The following is a 13,820-nucleotide window of genomic DNA, read 5'->3' as shown; positions in this document are numbered from 1 at the left end:
TGTGTATGTGTGTGTGTGTGAAAAGGGAACGTGTGTGTACATCTGTATATATGTATATTTACGATATTAAATGCATATAATGAAAGATGGAAGAATAACTTTAAGGAAATAGAGGATGAAAGACCAATAGAAGAGATTTAGATGTTAGATATACAACCGTCTATTAATAGTAATGATTGCTACGACTATTTCAGTTAGCGTTGACGGTAATCTTGACGGTAATATGCACACAGCGTTCGAACATGTCTCAAAAATTGTATCTTAAAAATAGCATTGCAAAAGTACATTACTAATTTTTCTTTTTAATTGGAAACTAATAATAAAGGCAATCGTATTTTATCCTCAGTTCTCCAGCGATTAAAAATTATGCAATATTTGTTTAATGCAGATTAAAAAACGATAGTTCCGCGTGTTTCTAAACTCTACATTTTTGAAGAGGAATATAGGGGTATGATTGAAAAAAGTGCTAATGCACTTCATGTAAGACTATTCTATCTATGAAATGGACCATTTTCCGATAGTAAAGTTTATAAGTTACAAATATACTTTAAGAAAAACTATGTCTATGAGCTTTAGAATAAATTTCAAACTAGCTCGATAAATGCTGTTGAAAGGCACAATAGTTGATACATTCATTCATGAATGAATGGAGAAACAAAGAAGAAAAATATCTGTTACTTCTGTCATTTGATTTATGACAAATTACAATAAGAAATTCTGTTAAAATATTTCACATTGCTATTTTGTTATATGCTGATAAAATAACTCAAATTTACAAAAAACAAACAGTATTAATAAACGTACCGTACAAGTATCAATACTATTTGCTTTCCTATGCTTTCTTTTCCTTTTCTTTTTAATGATAGAAAATCTCTAGATCACTTAGCAACGTGATTTAAGCTATTATCGATATTCAATAGGCATATGATAAATATCAAACATCATGATAAATATATGATTAGTATAATTATAATAGTAATTGACTAATTTTGGTTTCGCATAAATGTATATTCCTAATTTGCCTATTAATTTTCTGGACTTTTATGTTCTCCAACGAACATACGATTACGAACAATTGCCTTTTCCATTAAAAAAAAAAAATGTTTGATTCAATTTCGTAGCGGATCCAAACTTTCCAACGAAAAATCATCAGTATCGATGGACAAACCTCTGCTAAAACCATCCTGAAATACAAACAAGTTAATAAAATTTAATGAAAATTAAATTTTATTTTAAATATTATAGCAATATTTACATACTAGTTTTATGTTAATCACAAGTTATACCTTCATTTCAAGCAGCTTCTTATCTAAAAGGCCAATAGCATTTTCCAATTCTTGTTGGCTAGGATTAGAAATCGCTGTTGTAGCTCCGAATTCACCCATTTCAAATGGATCATTGAATTCATTCTTTGTGTTTACGGATGGTGCAGGATTGAAGGGAATGCTACCAAATAAATCTTCTTTCATCCCATTTTGACGTCTAGAATCCTTTGCTTTTGGTGGTGGCGCCACTAAGTGATACATACAGCATATAGCACTAAGACGTTTAACTTTTATAATCAGAAATAGAGAATAATTAACTCACATAATGGTGGAGGACTTGTGGTACCATTACTTTGTGAGAAGAAGTTGGAATTCGAGGATACTTGACCATTTAAAAGACTATTATGATTCGTTTGATGATTTGTCAAACCATTGGCTGCACTCTCGTATGCTCTAGGGTTAAAATCCTCCTCGAACTCGTCCATCAAAAGTCCTTCTAATTTGGTACCAACTGATGGCGTCGGTGTAGGCTCATTTCTGTTTGTGAAAAACCACTAAATTATTAAATATTCTTAAAATATTTTGAAACACATTTATTATTATATTTCTAGATACCCCATAAAATTATCGTCGAATGTTTTTTCAAAACTTCTTGGAGGAACTGGAGGTGGTTGTGATCCATTTGAGGTATTCCCATTACTATCGCTGTTTATACTAAGTGAAGATTTACTTCCCAATCCATTTACTTGTGCTGTGTCATTTGTGGCGCCAGGCACGTGCAGGATATCCGGAAGATTGTGTTGCGACAAATATGCAGACACGTCAGCCTAAAGTAAAAATCTCGTAAAATAATCTAACTTGTGTTTTAAAAGCATAATGTATTTTCAATATATTCAATATATCATATTCAATATATTCTCAGTTAAAATATATATTCTTTAAACCAACCGATCCTTTGATAGCAGCTATATCTTGAAGCCGTTGACGATATACATTATTCTCATGTTCTAATCGTTTAATTTTTTGCTGTAATACCATGCAGCGCCTTTGTGTTTCCAAATCTTTTCCAGATGTTTCTAAGAACCGCCTGTACGCTAAATCGAAGGCTTGACCGATCGTTAATGTGATCTCTTCAGCTAATTTATCGCTAACGAAGACGAAGCATGTATGTCTCTCGGCGTCTTCCTCTTTCGCGATAAAGCTAAAGAATTTTTTCTCTCCTTTGTCGTCAGCACAATATGATATTCTATGCAGTGGATATTGATGCATAATCCGCTAAAAGAACAAAGTTAATTGAGAAACTTCATTACATAATAATATATATCTGTATTGCGAATATAAATTTGTAATACTTTTGGTGATGTTTTCGTTTTAGGCTCCTGAATTGCAACTCCATCGATACTTATGGTGAGTTCTACCTTAGGAGTCTTCGTACCTTCGCTTTTCCTCAACTGTTGATTGAATTTGAGCTTACAAATGGCTTCTTTAACAACCTCGATGCCTTTGGGTTGATCCACTTCTGTGCTGCCCAAGTACTACAAAACATAACGCATAATTTACGATTCAAATATGTTATTTTATAAATAAAAATATAAAAACTGAGATAATTGAATGTGTAAATGTTGCGTTATATATTTCATTATTCATCTTGCATCTTTTTCTCTTTTTATATATATATATATATATTCTTTAGCCGCTTACATACACTTGCAGCAGTTATCATAAACCATTGCCTCATAATAATAATTTGTCCGACATATAATGAACGATGTGTATGTGTTACGACATCGAGATCAATGGTCAAGGCAATATCTAACGCCTATAAAAGCGTATGTAGAGCGTTCAAATAATTAATACTTCGTAAACATTCTATATTTAAAACAAAATGAGCCTACTCTCGTCGTGTTAAAAACGATATCGAATACTTTTTAAAAAGATACATCGTATATTCGAAAAATATAAATTGCTAAAAGTAATTAAAAAGAACACGGTGCACGCCGATAGCTCATTCGTTTCGCTTGACAGAATAGTGAAATCTATTCGTTCGCGAAATTTCAAAGTGCAATGAACTTTTCATCCGTTCTAACTTCGACCAGTTTCATTCTTAACACGTACTCGCATTCGGAAAAAGACATATATACACACGCGAGGGAATTATGTAACTGCTTCGGATAAGAAATCCAATAAGTTATTGTAAATTTAATCAAAACGGTTAAATTAAACACGCTTTCTGCTATTATCGGTTATTAAAACAGTGAGAACGACGGCCTTACAACGCTGATGATAGATAATAATATTTATTTGCTTACGGTTTATTTTCGCGCGTTACGTTCAAAGAAAATTGTGAATGACTTGTCGAATCCTCGATTATCTCGTTCTTTGTGAAACGCTAAATTATTTCCTTATACCTTCGTGACATATGTACGTTATCGGAAAAAAATCTCAAACAGCAATTTCATTCCATTATGCACAGATCAAATGATTCAAATTTAGTACCAGGAATTTTAGTTTACTCTACTTTTTAACTCCCTTTTACAATTATAATTCTCTTCTATCCCTTTACAGTCATAACGATCGAGGACCATGGCCATGATCTTTCAAAGAAGGTCGACATCTGGATGAATATCGAACGTATGACGTCGTGATTGGAATTCGTTTATTTTTGTTTGCAATCTGGCGATTTTGCAACAGAGCACGACCTCGCTGTATTGCTACACTCGGTTATTATGACTTTTATATCGCACAAATTTTAGTTTGCAGTTTATAAAAGATTATCTAGTACTCCGAGAGATAGAAGAACGTTGATTCTTTTTTCTTTGAATTATTAGTAAACATGCAACGTTCTCCTCGTACTTTCGCGATGAAAGTAAGCTATACCTTAACTAAGTAGGCGATGTGGCCTTTTTGGAGCGAATCTGGTGGGTGTATCCAGTTCCTATTCGTCCCTGCAAATAGAATTCACCGATCTTACACATAGCCATACACGCTGCATCATGCGTGCAGTCATAACTAAATCTGCTCACCATTCTTGTTGGTTTGATTTTTACTGTTCGCCGAGTTCTGCGCCCACTTCAGTAACGTTGAGTTTCTCATATTGTCGGTCCGTTTAATTTTCACCAACAATCACCGACACCTGCAAGAAGAAGATTAGGAAAACATTACATTCCAGACGGTATATAATCGAAGAGGGCATTGCCTCGTCTTTATCCCCAAATTCATAGTTAATTGCAGTAAGAAAGTTTATTCCTCGCAGAGATGAGAAAAAGAAATATAAATCAATGATTTTTATCCACTAAAAGCGAAAACGCGTAGTTTACGTAACGTCAGGAACGAAACAACTTTTCACTCTTCGAGGATCGTGGGAAGTGCTTTGTCGCATTTTTTCCTCAATTTGTTTCGATTATACAATCAAGCAGGTATACGCGGACAGAGTAATCGCAAACGATATATCCCGTATAACGTTACTTCCCAAGAGCATACACGTATCATCCGTTTAGAGAAGCACCTTCCGCCATTCGTGTTTCGCGATGTGTTTTTACGAGTACGTGTATACCAAGCGCAAACATTTTCTTCTTGATAACCACGGATCGTTATCGAGTCGCTTATTTCAGTACCTTAATACTCGGAAGAACGAGGAAAAATTTCGGGGAAAGCAATAATCGGGGAAAACCATAACGAGCGGACACTGTCATCGACGACGCATTGTCCCTCGAGAGGATTGGTAAACCGCGTAAAACCGGCTTAAAGTGCAGACGATTGTTCGCCGTTCGAGTAGTCAGCCTTGGACACGAAGGCTAAATCCTTTCGCGTTTCATCATCTCGCACATGACACTATTCACACTTCGCGACCACTGTATATTCAATTAGATCAAATGTGCATTGACGCGTTACTTAAAGAACAAGCGTCTGTGGTTCACTGTATCGTGCATTCAGTGGATCATTATCGCTATGCAACCACGCCTCGGCTCTTTCATTGCCTAACGAGTATCGGCTGATGAAATTTCGATGTGCCGCATCGGAATTCTTCTCTGACCCGGTCTATTTCGCTCGAACGGCTAGTTTCAAAGCAGCTCGAGCAGAAAGAGACTAACAAGAAAGAAGGAGAATTCCTCGTATGTTAACTGAAAAATGAGCGCAATCACGATCTCGCTTTTGTGCGCAGAGCGTGCCGGTTCACGCCGGTATCCTGTACATTCTATTTGAGAAGCGTTTAAGCGTTGAAAGGTGGAGGTTCGGATTTAATGCACGACTTCCTATTCCTCCCACGTAGCCACAAAGAGGTCGGACCAAAGCGTTTGCCTGGCCCGTGTGTATCGTGTGTTGCTTGTTGCCGTGGTTCGCTATGCGAGTCCACTGTACACCGGAATGGAACCCGATGTGCCTTTCTGTGCCTTTCCGTGACTTGCCCTACCTTCCTGCAGCTATACCATAATCCCTTTCTGTCCGACTCACAGCAGTTCCTTCTTCGTCGTTCTCTCGAATCGCGTTCAGCTTGCGTGCGTTCGTCCTACGTACCGAGTCTTGGAACTCATGAGAACTGGGTTCCATCGTTCTCGGTGACACAATGATTTCCCATCGTTACGCTCATCACGAAGACGGAGAACTCGCATCAAAGGAATTACTCGAGAAAGAAGCAACGCGAACGAATCTGTCTCGAATCGCTATCCTGACCCTGCTAATGACTCGACAGTGGAGAGTTTGCAGGGAACTTCCGTAATTATGGCTCTAGAACTCACGCTTTTACGCTTAAACCATGCTTAAATCACGCACGCCGAGATCTTATAAATCTTCATGACTCACAAATTACTCGTGGATTCGTACGCGGAATGGGTCGTGCTGGTAAACCGGCAGCGCACTTCGATTGCCGGTGCGTACAACACCTGTTGCATGACAGCTTGCATCGAGTTCTACCCGGTGTTCCGTTTCAAACTCGACTCGTGCCTCGTATACGTTTGCGACGTTCCCTCACCGAGGGAAGAACAAAAAGAATCGCAAGCAAACGAGTGCCACGTGTGACACGCGCAGCTTGTACGCACAACACGTGCATCGCGTATCGTGTATCGTGTACAGTGCATCGTGCATAGGGGCGAGTGGCCCTTTCACGTACAGACGTGCGTGATATTTACGCGAATACGTCAAACAAATAACTCTTGGCAAGAGTGTACGGATAACGGTGATCTGCCTGATCTATTAGAATGAAAGTCTGCTCGAACTCTCTACGAACAGGCGCCGGCAGTCTTGCATACCTGAAACACACTGCGTTAATTTTCCTTGAACAAATATCAAATCGATTCTACTTGTTTCTACTTTAGCAATTATGTAAGAAGATTTACCAACTGGAATGTCTATTTTAGGCCGTTCATTTAGGCTTTGCATCGCGTTGTCAACCGCATTAGCCCGAATGTTTGCGGAAACAAGACGAGCACGAGGATGAATTATAAATGCAAGTAAAAGGAATGCACGTCCTTATTATCGAAGCGACAAGCTGCATCCGATTTCTCTGGCGTGTCTCCACGAAAATCGTGGAGCGTATACGAATCGCACGAGCAAGCGGCTTTTTCTGAATTCCACTCGAATGATGCACCGGCGTGCATGCACCATCGAGAAATGTATGCTAATAATACTACGCTATACGAAAGTCACAACCGTTCCGCGTGTACTTGCAAAGTATCGCATTACGAGTATCCAGTTTAGCAATGGATAGAGTACCTTCCACGAGCCAATCCCTGCAATGGATATCTCGCCGTTGAACTTTCTTGCTCTACAAAAAATACCAGGCAACGTTAAAAAATTTCCACCGATTTTTTCCGGAGAACAATGCAGCGATTCAACTGCATGGCATTATTGTAAAATCGTTTACAAATCATTAAAATGTATAATTACTGAAAAGTTCCCGTCATGAATAATGAATAAACGTTGGCCATAGTCGAGACCGTAACTGTCCGTACTCGTACCCCGGATAATGTCAACAACTTTCGCCACCAATTTCGTACGAGCCGCGAATGAATTCCCGATGTTCAATGATGGAAGCGCGGACAACTTTCGTCACAGAAGTACGATTGCAGGTGTTTCGTTTCCTTCTCCGGCGAGGGTTTACTTCGGTGCGTTGAAGTTTCGAGCAAAATGCCACCTTAACTGTACACATAAATCTCGCACAAGCAACGTAATTACTCTATTAGATGACCGTTAGAACGTAGACACAGTATAGCAGCCTCTACAGATACAACGAGGTCGTAAAATTGGTCAAGCGTCAAAGTTCGAGGGGTCTGAACGAGTGAACTCAGAGGAACCAGAGAAAAGATAAGGATCCAGAACTTCCGGCTGTTTCCATTGCTGTGGTGTTTCTCCTGTATTTCTTCCAAGGTGACTGGCCTTATTTTTCATCGTTGCAATCCTTTTCTTCGAGCGTTTGTATTATTGATCCCTGAAGTATCTGAAACTCCAATCCGGTTTAATTATTCGAATTCTTTGATTTAATCATTCCTAGCTTTCTACTTGTTCCTAATTCTTTGCGTGGTTTCTTCTATTGTTTCAACCTCTTTCTTAGTACCTTTCAGCTGCTTTCTTTATTACTGGAATTCCTTTCTTGAGCATTTTACTGACATCCTTCTCTTTTTCCACGTCTTTTATCGTTCAAACTCTCGTTTCTTTGCAAAGAAATTGAATTCTTCGTCGCTAAGCACAAAATTTCCTTTATGGTCTGATTCCTCCAATACTTATCCAACTTCCAACTTGAATTTCCGGAACGAGCAAGTCCCGGAAATTACTGAAAAATGTGACACCCTTAGAAGTGTCCACTACGAAAGTAACCGGAGTAGAAAGGGAACTCCTAGAAATACATCTATAGTGGTCGTCGAAGATAATCGACAGGAATAATTATGAAAGAAGAGGAACTAAATTAGTACCACCTGTGAAAAATCTACTTTCCGTGAATCTCAATGAGCGATACTTAACGTAGAATAACATCTGGTTGCTGGTGAGTGTGTAATATCATTCTCACTGCTTTTAGAAACTGATGCTCCAATTATAGGAGTGCAAATTGTACAGAGTAATTATTATACATAGTGTAGCATAATGTGTCTAATATTAGAAAAATGATTAGTACGCGAATAAAATTATTCGTCAATTTAGAGTTTTGCTATATCATAGACTGGCGCAAAAGAACGAAGCGTTATTTTACCGTAACAGAGAAAGAGGGACGAGCAAAAAGAGATCCGGTACTCTATCAGGAGAAACGATTCTATAGAATTTTTTAATCGTTCACCAAGACAGTGACGCCGTTTAAATGCAGTCGATTAAATACAAACGCAGCGCAGTTTTTCTATGAACTAACCCTAGTCAACGTAGTTATGCGTATGTTAATAACGGGTTGCATAACGTTCAAGGTGAGACTCTCCTACTGACACGTGAGCCGTATTTTATCGTCCTCTGGCCACCATCTGTAGAATTAACCAATTAGTTGCCGCTGTTAATTTAATCTCAGCCACACCGATCATCCTCGCCCCTCGTTCCATTAGAGGTTTACTCCTAAACCTTGTACCCAACATCGAAACGTTTATGCGCTATCAATAGCTAGCCGACAAAAGTTCCTAATTTAAAACGAACACAGCACAGAAAATTCAACGAAAGTATTTTCAACCAGTGTGTGAAACCGAACGCGAGATCATTAGCGCGTGGAACGAAGGAGAGGACGAAAGAAAAGGAGAACAGAAGGAACGCGAAGAACTTACAGGCATCTTTCGCGAGTCATTACCCGAAGAATCTACGTAGCATCATTAATCCGTGATTAACCATACATTCAACGGGATGAACTATAATTGCCACTATTTTTCCAGCGGATGCGGGCAATTAGAAAATGCTTGGTCGCACTTTCTCTCGCATTTCTGGTAGCGTGAATAGTTTCCAGCTGATCTATTTAAGAAAAAATGTTCATGAGCCGTGATCATGACCCATATTCGACGATGTATCGAAAAGAGATGTGCTCTTCGAACGATTTATCGGCGTCGAATGAAACGTTCTGTCGCCCAAGGCAATGCATCTTTCGTTTTTGTCTGCTTTCCAATGGCAATGTGGAAACTCATTGTCCCAGTTAAACTCGTTTCTCACATTTTGTCTAAGAAGATGCTTCTGTTCCCACGAACAGTCATTTCTAAGTAGTACATATATTACGGCAAATCGATGATCCTCTTAATTAAGAACGATTGAAAATTTATGCAGTTTCAGTTGCAGTGTCATGTCCACTTCCTCTCCGCGCTCTACATATGCCACTAAACATGCACATATATTTTTCTGTGTTCTCATTACAGCGGTCGCCACGCGAGTATTGTATTACGAGTTCTTATTCATGCAAGACGCTAAAAAAAAAAGAGAAGATAGAAATTTAATGTTCCCTCGGTAACTGCAAATCATTGCGTAATGCGAACAATCGTTACTGTTACATTTCTAAGGATGGAAATGTCCGATTCGCAGACACACTACTGCAGCAGAAAAACTGTTTTATGGCGAAACGCTGCGTCTTTTAATAGCTATTTAAATGTATCGACGACAAACTTAATGAAGGCGCCAGTCGAGCTATTATCTCTCGATTCAATTCCATAAAACGCGTTGTGCTCTTTCGAATGCCGACCTTTGACATTAGTTTTCATATCAGACCTTCTGCTTCCGATAATTGTCTAGTCTATACATGCACCGTGGATCATCATCGTGTTTTTTAAATCTATTTATCAACAATTAAAGCTAACGATAACCTCTGGGTCATGGTATTCATTTTGTACAAATCATTATAAAAATTCCGATCACTTCTGCAGCTATAAAGAGATACAGAACGCACGACCCTATTAATCTAAAGATATTACTAATCTGAATGATTAGAGATATGTTATTATACGGCGGTTGCATTCAAATACACGCGAGTTCGGAAAGTTTTGCGTTTTATTATCGCTCTTGGTTCTCGAAATATGCAGATCTATTACGAATAATTTCCACGCAAGAAAGTAAATAGCACAATGCTGATAGAAAGTAGAACGTATAAAAGAATCGGGGATTTCACTTACAAAGAGCATAACGTAACCTTACTCGTAAACCTTTCGAACGGTTATAACGCTGGTCAATGAAAAGTGAAACCATAAATGTGCTTCATTTTTTCCTTTCTCGTGTGAGAAGCATTGCTCCCAATGATTCGTTTCAATTTAGATGCATTAAGTTGCAAGGACAACTGCGATCTCTGCGATCTGCACAGTTAGGAACGAGCCACGCACAAACGATGACTTTCGAATCCGCAAGAACCGACACGAGCAAACCTGCGCGCAGAAACGTTTTAGCGCGTTGCAGCTAAACAAACAAGAGTACTAAGCGATCCAGAAGGTCGAAGTGCAGATATAAAACTGTGAAACTAGAAAAACTCACCCTGTGCGCGTTCTGTTCACCACGTATATCCAGAGAAATTAAACGAATCGCACGCAACACATGCCCACGATTGAGATCGATTCGCGAACGAGTAACAGGGAGTAATGACGAGCTCCCGAGCAAAGGAAAGTATCAAAGAGAAAAAGAAAAAATGAGGAACTCAAAAAACGCGAACCGCTCGACGGTTCATGGTGGACTGAACGGCGCGCACGTTGATTAGCCGAATGAAACCGAACGAAGTCGAGCAGACAAGCTTGGAAGCAGCGAGTGCTATCGGAGGGGACCGAGCGTAAACGATCTCGACCGACTCGACTGGCGGAACCAGTCGTGGGAGTCGAATCGGTGCTGGTAGATTATTTGGTAGAATGAGAAGGCTTGATAGGTGGTGGTACCAGCCACGGTCGAGACCATGGTCCTCTGTCCTCATCTACTTTCGTTCGAGTTTGCAAATGATTGCTGATGTTGAAGATATTCTATGAAAGCTTTTTTATCTTCTGTCGCTCCGCAGTTTCCATTTACTCTTGTCACTCTCATAAAAGCTGCTACTGAAATAGCAATGCAAATCGTTAGAAATTACAGAGAAAGAAACTGGTATTTCTAGGATGAAGTATAATTATTATTAAATATTTATCGGAAATGCAAAATAACGTAGCATAAAGATTTTAAACAGAAAATAGCAGGATGAAGACAGAAGTGCGATCGGTGATCGTAGACGATTCGATAGAATGAGAAGGGATAAGAGGATGGCGGTACCAGCCACGACCGAGACTAAAGTCGTCTATCCTCTTCTGCTGCGGATCATCGAGAGGGAAAGATAGCGTATTCTTGCGACAAGATCCATTTATATCTTTCCAGCCCATGCAATTTTTTCCGTAATTGATCGTGACCGCGATTAATTCCATTTCACGGGATCGAGCGTAATGCAATATCGCTAATTATTTCATTAGGAGACTTTTTTCGGTGAATGGGCACGAAGATTATCCACTTCCGAGATTTTATGAAATTCAGAGAAATTTAGGACGAGACTATACAGCAGGATACTTGAGCTATATTTGCGCGCGTATGTAACATGCATCGGTTAAACTGCGTTATGTGGACTCGCTTTACCTTCTTTGTAACTAAAAGAACGGGCACCTGGGACGCAATAGTCTATGCGTGAGAGAATACTGCCGAATTACAAAATCGCCGAGCGTATGAAAGTAGCTTCGAGAGTTTGGCGCAACAGGAACGAATATTTTCCATGCGAATAGTTCGTAAATGGATCTCACAATGAAGAATGCATAGTTTCCCTTTACGAGATTCTTATGTATAAGCATACCTATTACACCTTTCCCTTACGATACCAACTTTCGGTCGTCAAAATTAAAAATATCTCTAGATTGTCAATCAAGTGCCAAAGTTTGAAAGACACGAACATAAAATATTTAGAAATTCCTCATTATTTACGCGGAATCTAATTAATCCGTAATTGAATGCCAAATTAGTGGAATTTCCAAAGACTAGACGTAACATTTTAACATGACGGGAAGAATAGAGAGATAAAAAAATATCGTTAAAAAAATATGCTAATATATGCATTGTTAATGTTTTCCTGTTGCACATGTATTGGATGAACGTCATCGTGAAACTGTTGTGAATGTGGACGCGAAAGAAGTCGACAGGTTTTAGGTATGATTCAGCACCAGGAACAGAGAACCGGTTTTTTTCGCATATATCTGCTCATTCATTATACAATCAAATAGCAAAGGGATGATTGCACAATTTTTGTTTTAATCAACTGCTATCATCAAATATCATTTTCATGCCGCATTCGTTCCCGTAAACAGTCAATAAATACGAATACGTAGAACGAGTGTACACCTAGCATCGGAGTGCATGTATGTAAACAGAGCAATTTTCTCAGCTCGACCATCTTTTTGGAACTTTCTCGAGTTCCGGTTTCACTGCTGGCCACCTCGGACAATACTCAATTGCTAGTGAACTCGTCTTGGACGGTGGATACGCGCGAAAGCAGGGAAAGTATATCTCGATTCACTATGCTTGACATACATATTAGTGACGACGCATAAACATTCCTCGTGTATCGTTGATATCATGCTCGAGAAGTCCAGAAATTAATAGCAAGATCTCAGCTTTGGAGCACGTAAAAAGAACGTCGAAAATTGCAAATGGTGTATTACGCTCCTAAAAATGAAAGAAAATATTCTAATTCTGAAAAAATAAATTTCCATAGGAGTGATGAAAATAAAATATTAATGGTAAACGAATAGAGTTCATTGAATAATGTACGCCCACCTGATAATCGTCCAATAGAAGACAATTAATGTGCACATTCGGAGAGTTTTGGTACATAGGAAACACGAACCCAAGCGATAGTTAACAACGATTACGCTTATCTGTGCAGCAGCAATGTATGCAAACGTTTTCCTCTCTTTCTCTCTCTCACTCTCTCTCTCTCTCTCTCTCTCTCTCTCTCTTCGACAAAGTTGTAATTTCCACCATGTATTCATCTATAAAGTTGTTATAAAAGCTGTAGGAACCTAAGTTGAAAATTGTTGAATATTCAACTACCCGTATAATTTAAATGGTTAGCTTCCAGGCCCGCAATTCTCCATTGATTATCACGGAAGAGGGAAGAATAGAATCGATAGATTCATGACATATAATTTCTGCGTCAACGATATAGAAACGAAGATTACCGAGAAGAGAAGCGAACATTCCTGCGAGGATAATTCTCTACATATGCATATATAACTCTCAAATTACAAATACATTAGATACAATAAATTATGAAGTACAAAAGAGAAGAGTTCGAATACGACAGACGAATTGCGATATCTCAGTGGTAGTTTGGAGAGGTAAGAAAGTTCCGAAATTTTATGAAGCCAAACGCGACGGCAGCCTGTAATAGAGTCGTATACAATTACAAATCCGCGTGCAGCAATCGCAAAGAAGTCGAGAGGGCAATTAACACGTTAATGGTCAAGCTGTAAATGCGATTTCCGTGTTTGTAACGGGCGACGTTCCGATTCTGGATACCAGTACAGCACGTTTTATTCAGAAGAATGGGCTTTTTCACATATGTTTCGTTGTGGGGCTTCCACTTACGAATGTATACGCAAAAACACGGTCATGGATTAATTACACGCT

General features: G+C 38.9%; 1 protein-coding gene across 6 annotated transcripts in view; it reads right to left on the bottom strand.

Annotated features, from left to right (window-relative positions):
• Positions 1-1,000: 1,000 nt before the first annotated feature.
• LOC108551805 (PTB domain-containing engulfment adapter protein 1) overlaps positions 1,001-13,820 on the bottom strand; it is a 15,801-nt gene continuing 2,981 nt past the window's right edge. For 2 of the 6 annotated variants that reach the window (XM_017906089.1, XM_017906093.1), the window contains exons 2-9: positions 4,289-4,398; positions 4,143-4,210; positions 2,618-2,800; positions 2,214-2,540; positions 1,881-2,092; positions 1,588-1,802; positions 1,287-1,513; positions 1,001-1,184 (exon numbers count right to left, since the gene is read on the bottom strand). In XM_017906089.1, coding sequence (XP_017761578.1) covers positions 1,110-1,184; positions 1,287-1,513; positions 1,588-1,802; positions 1,881-2,092; positions 2,214-2,540; positions 2,618-2,800; positions 4,143-4,210; positions 4,289-4,358 — 1,377 coding nt within the window. In that variant the 5' untranslated portion in view covers positions 4,359-4,398 and the 3' untranslated portion in view covers positions 1,001-1,109. Of the gene's footprint in view, positions 1,185-1,286; positions 1,514-1,587; positions 1,803-1,880; positions 2,093-2,213; positions 2,541-2,617; positions 2,801-4,142; positions 4,211-4,288; positions 4,399-6,974; positions 7,027-7,148; positions 8,004-8,598; positions 8,705-8,995; positions 9,156-10,670; positions 10,904-13,820 lie in introns of those variants that run through there. The other 4 variants (XM_017906090.1, XM_017906091.1, XM_017906092.1 and 1 more) reach the window with 4 other exon arrangements.

This window comes from Eufriesea mexicana, unplaced genomic scaffold, assembly GCF_001483705.2.
Source record: "Eufriesea mexicana isolate 0111107269 unplaced genomic scaffold, ASM148370v2 scaffold5018, whole genome shotgun sequence".
Classification (NCBI taxonomy): Eukaryota; Metazoa; Arthropoda; class Insecta; order Hymenoptera; family Apidae; genus Eufriesea; species Eufriesea mexicana.
Note: the sequence above shows the minus strand (reverse complement) of the source record. Positions and strands in the feature narration are given on the sequence as shown.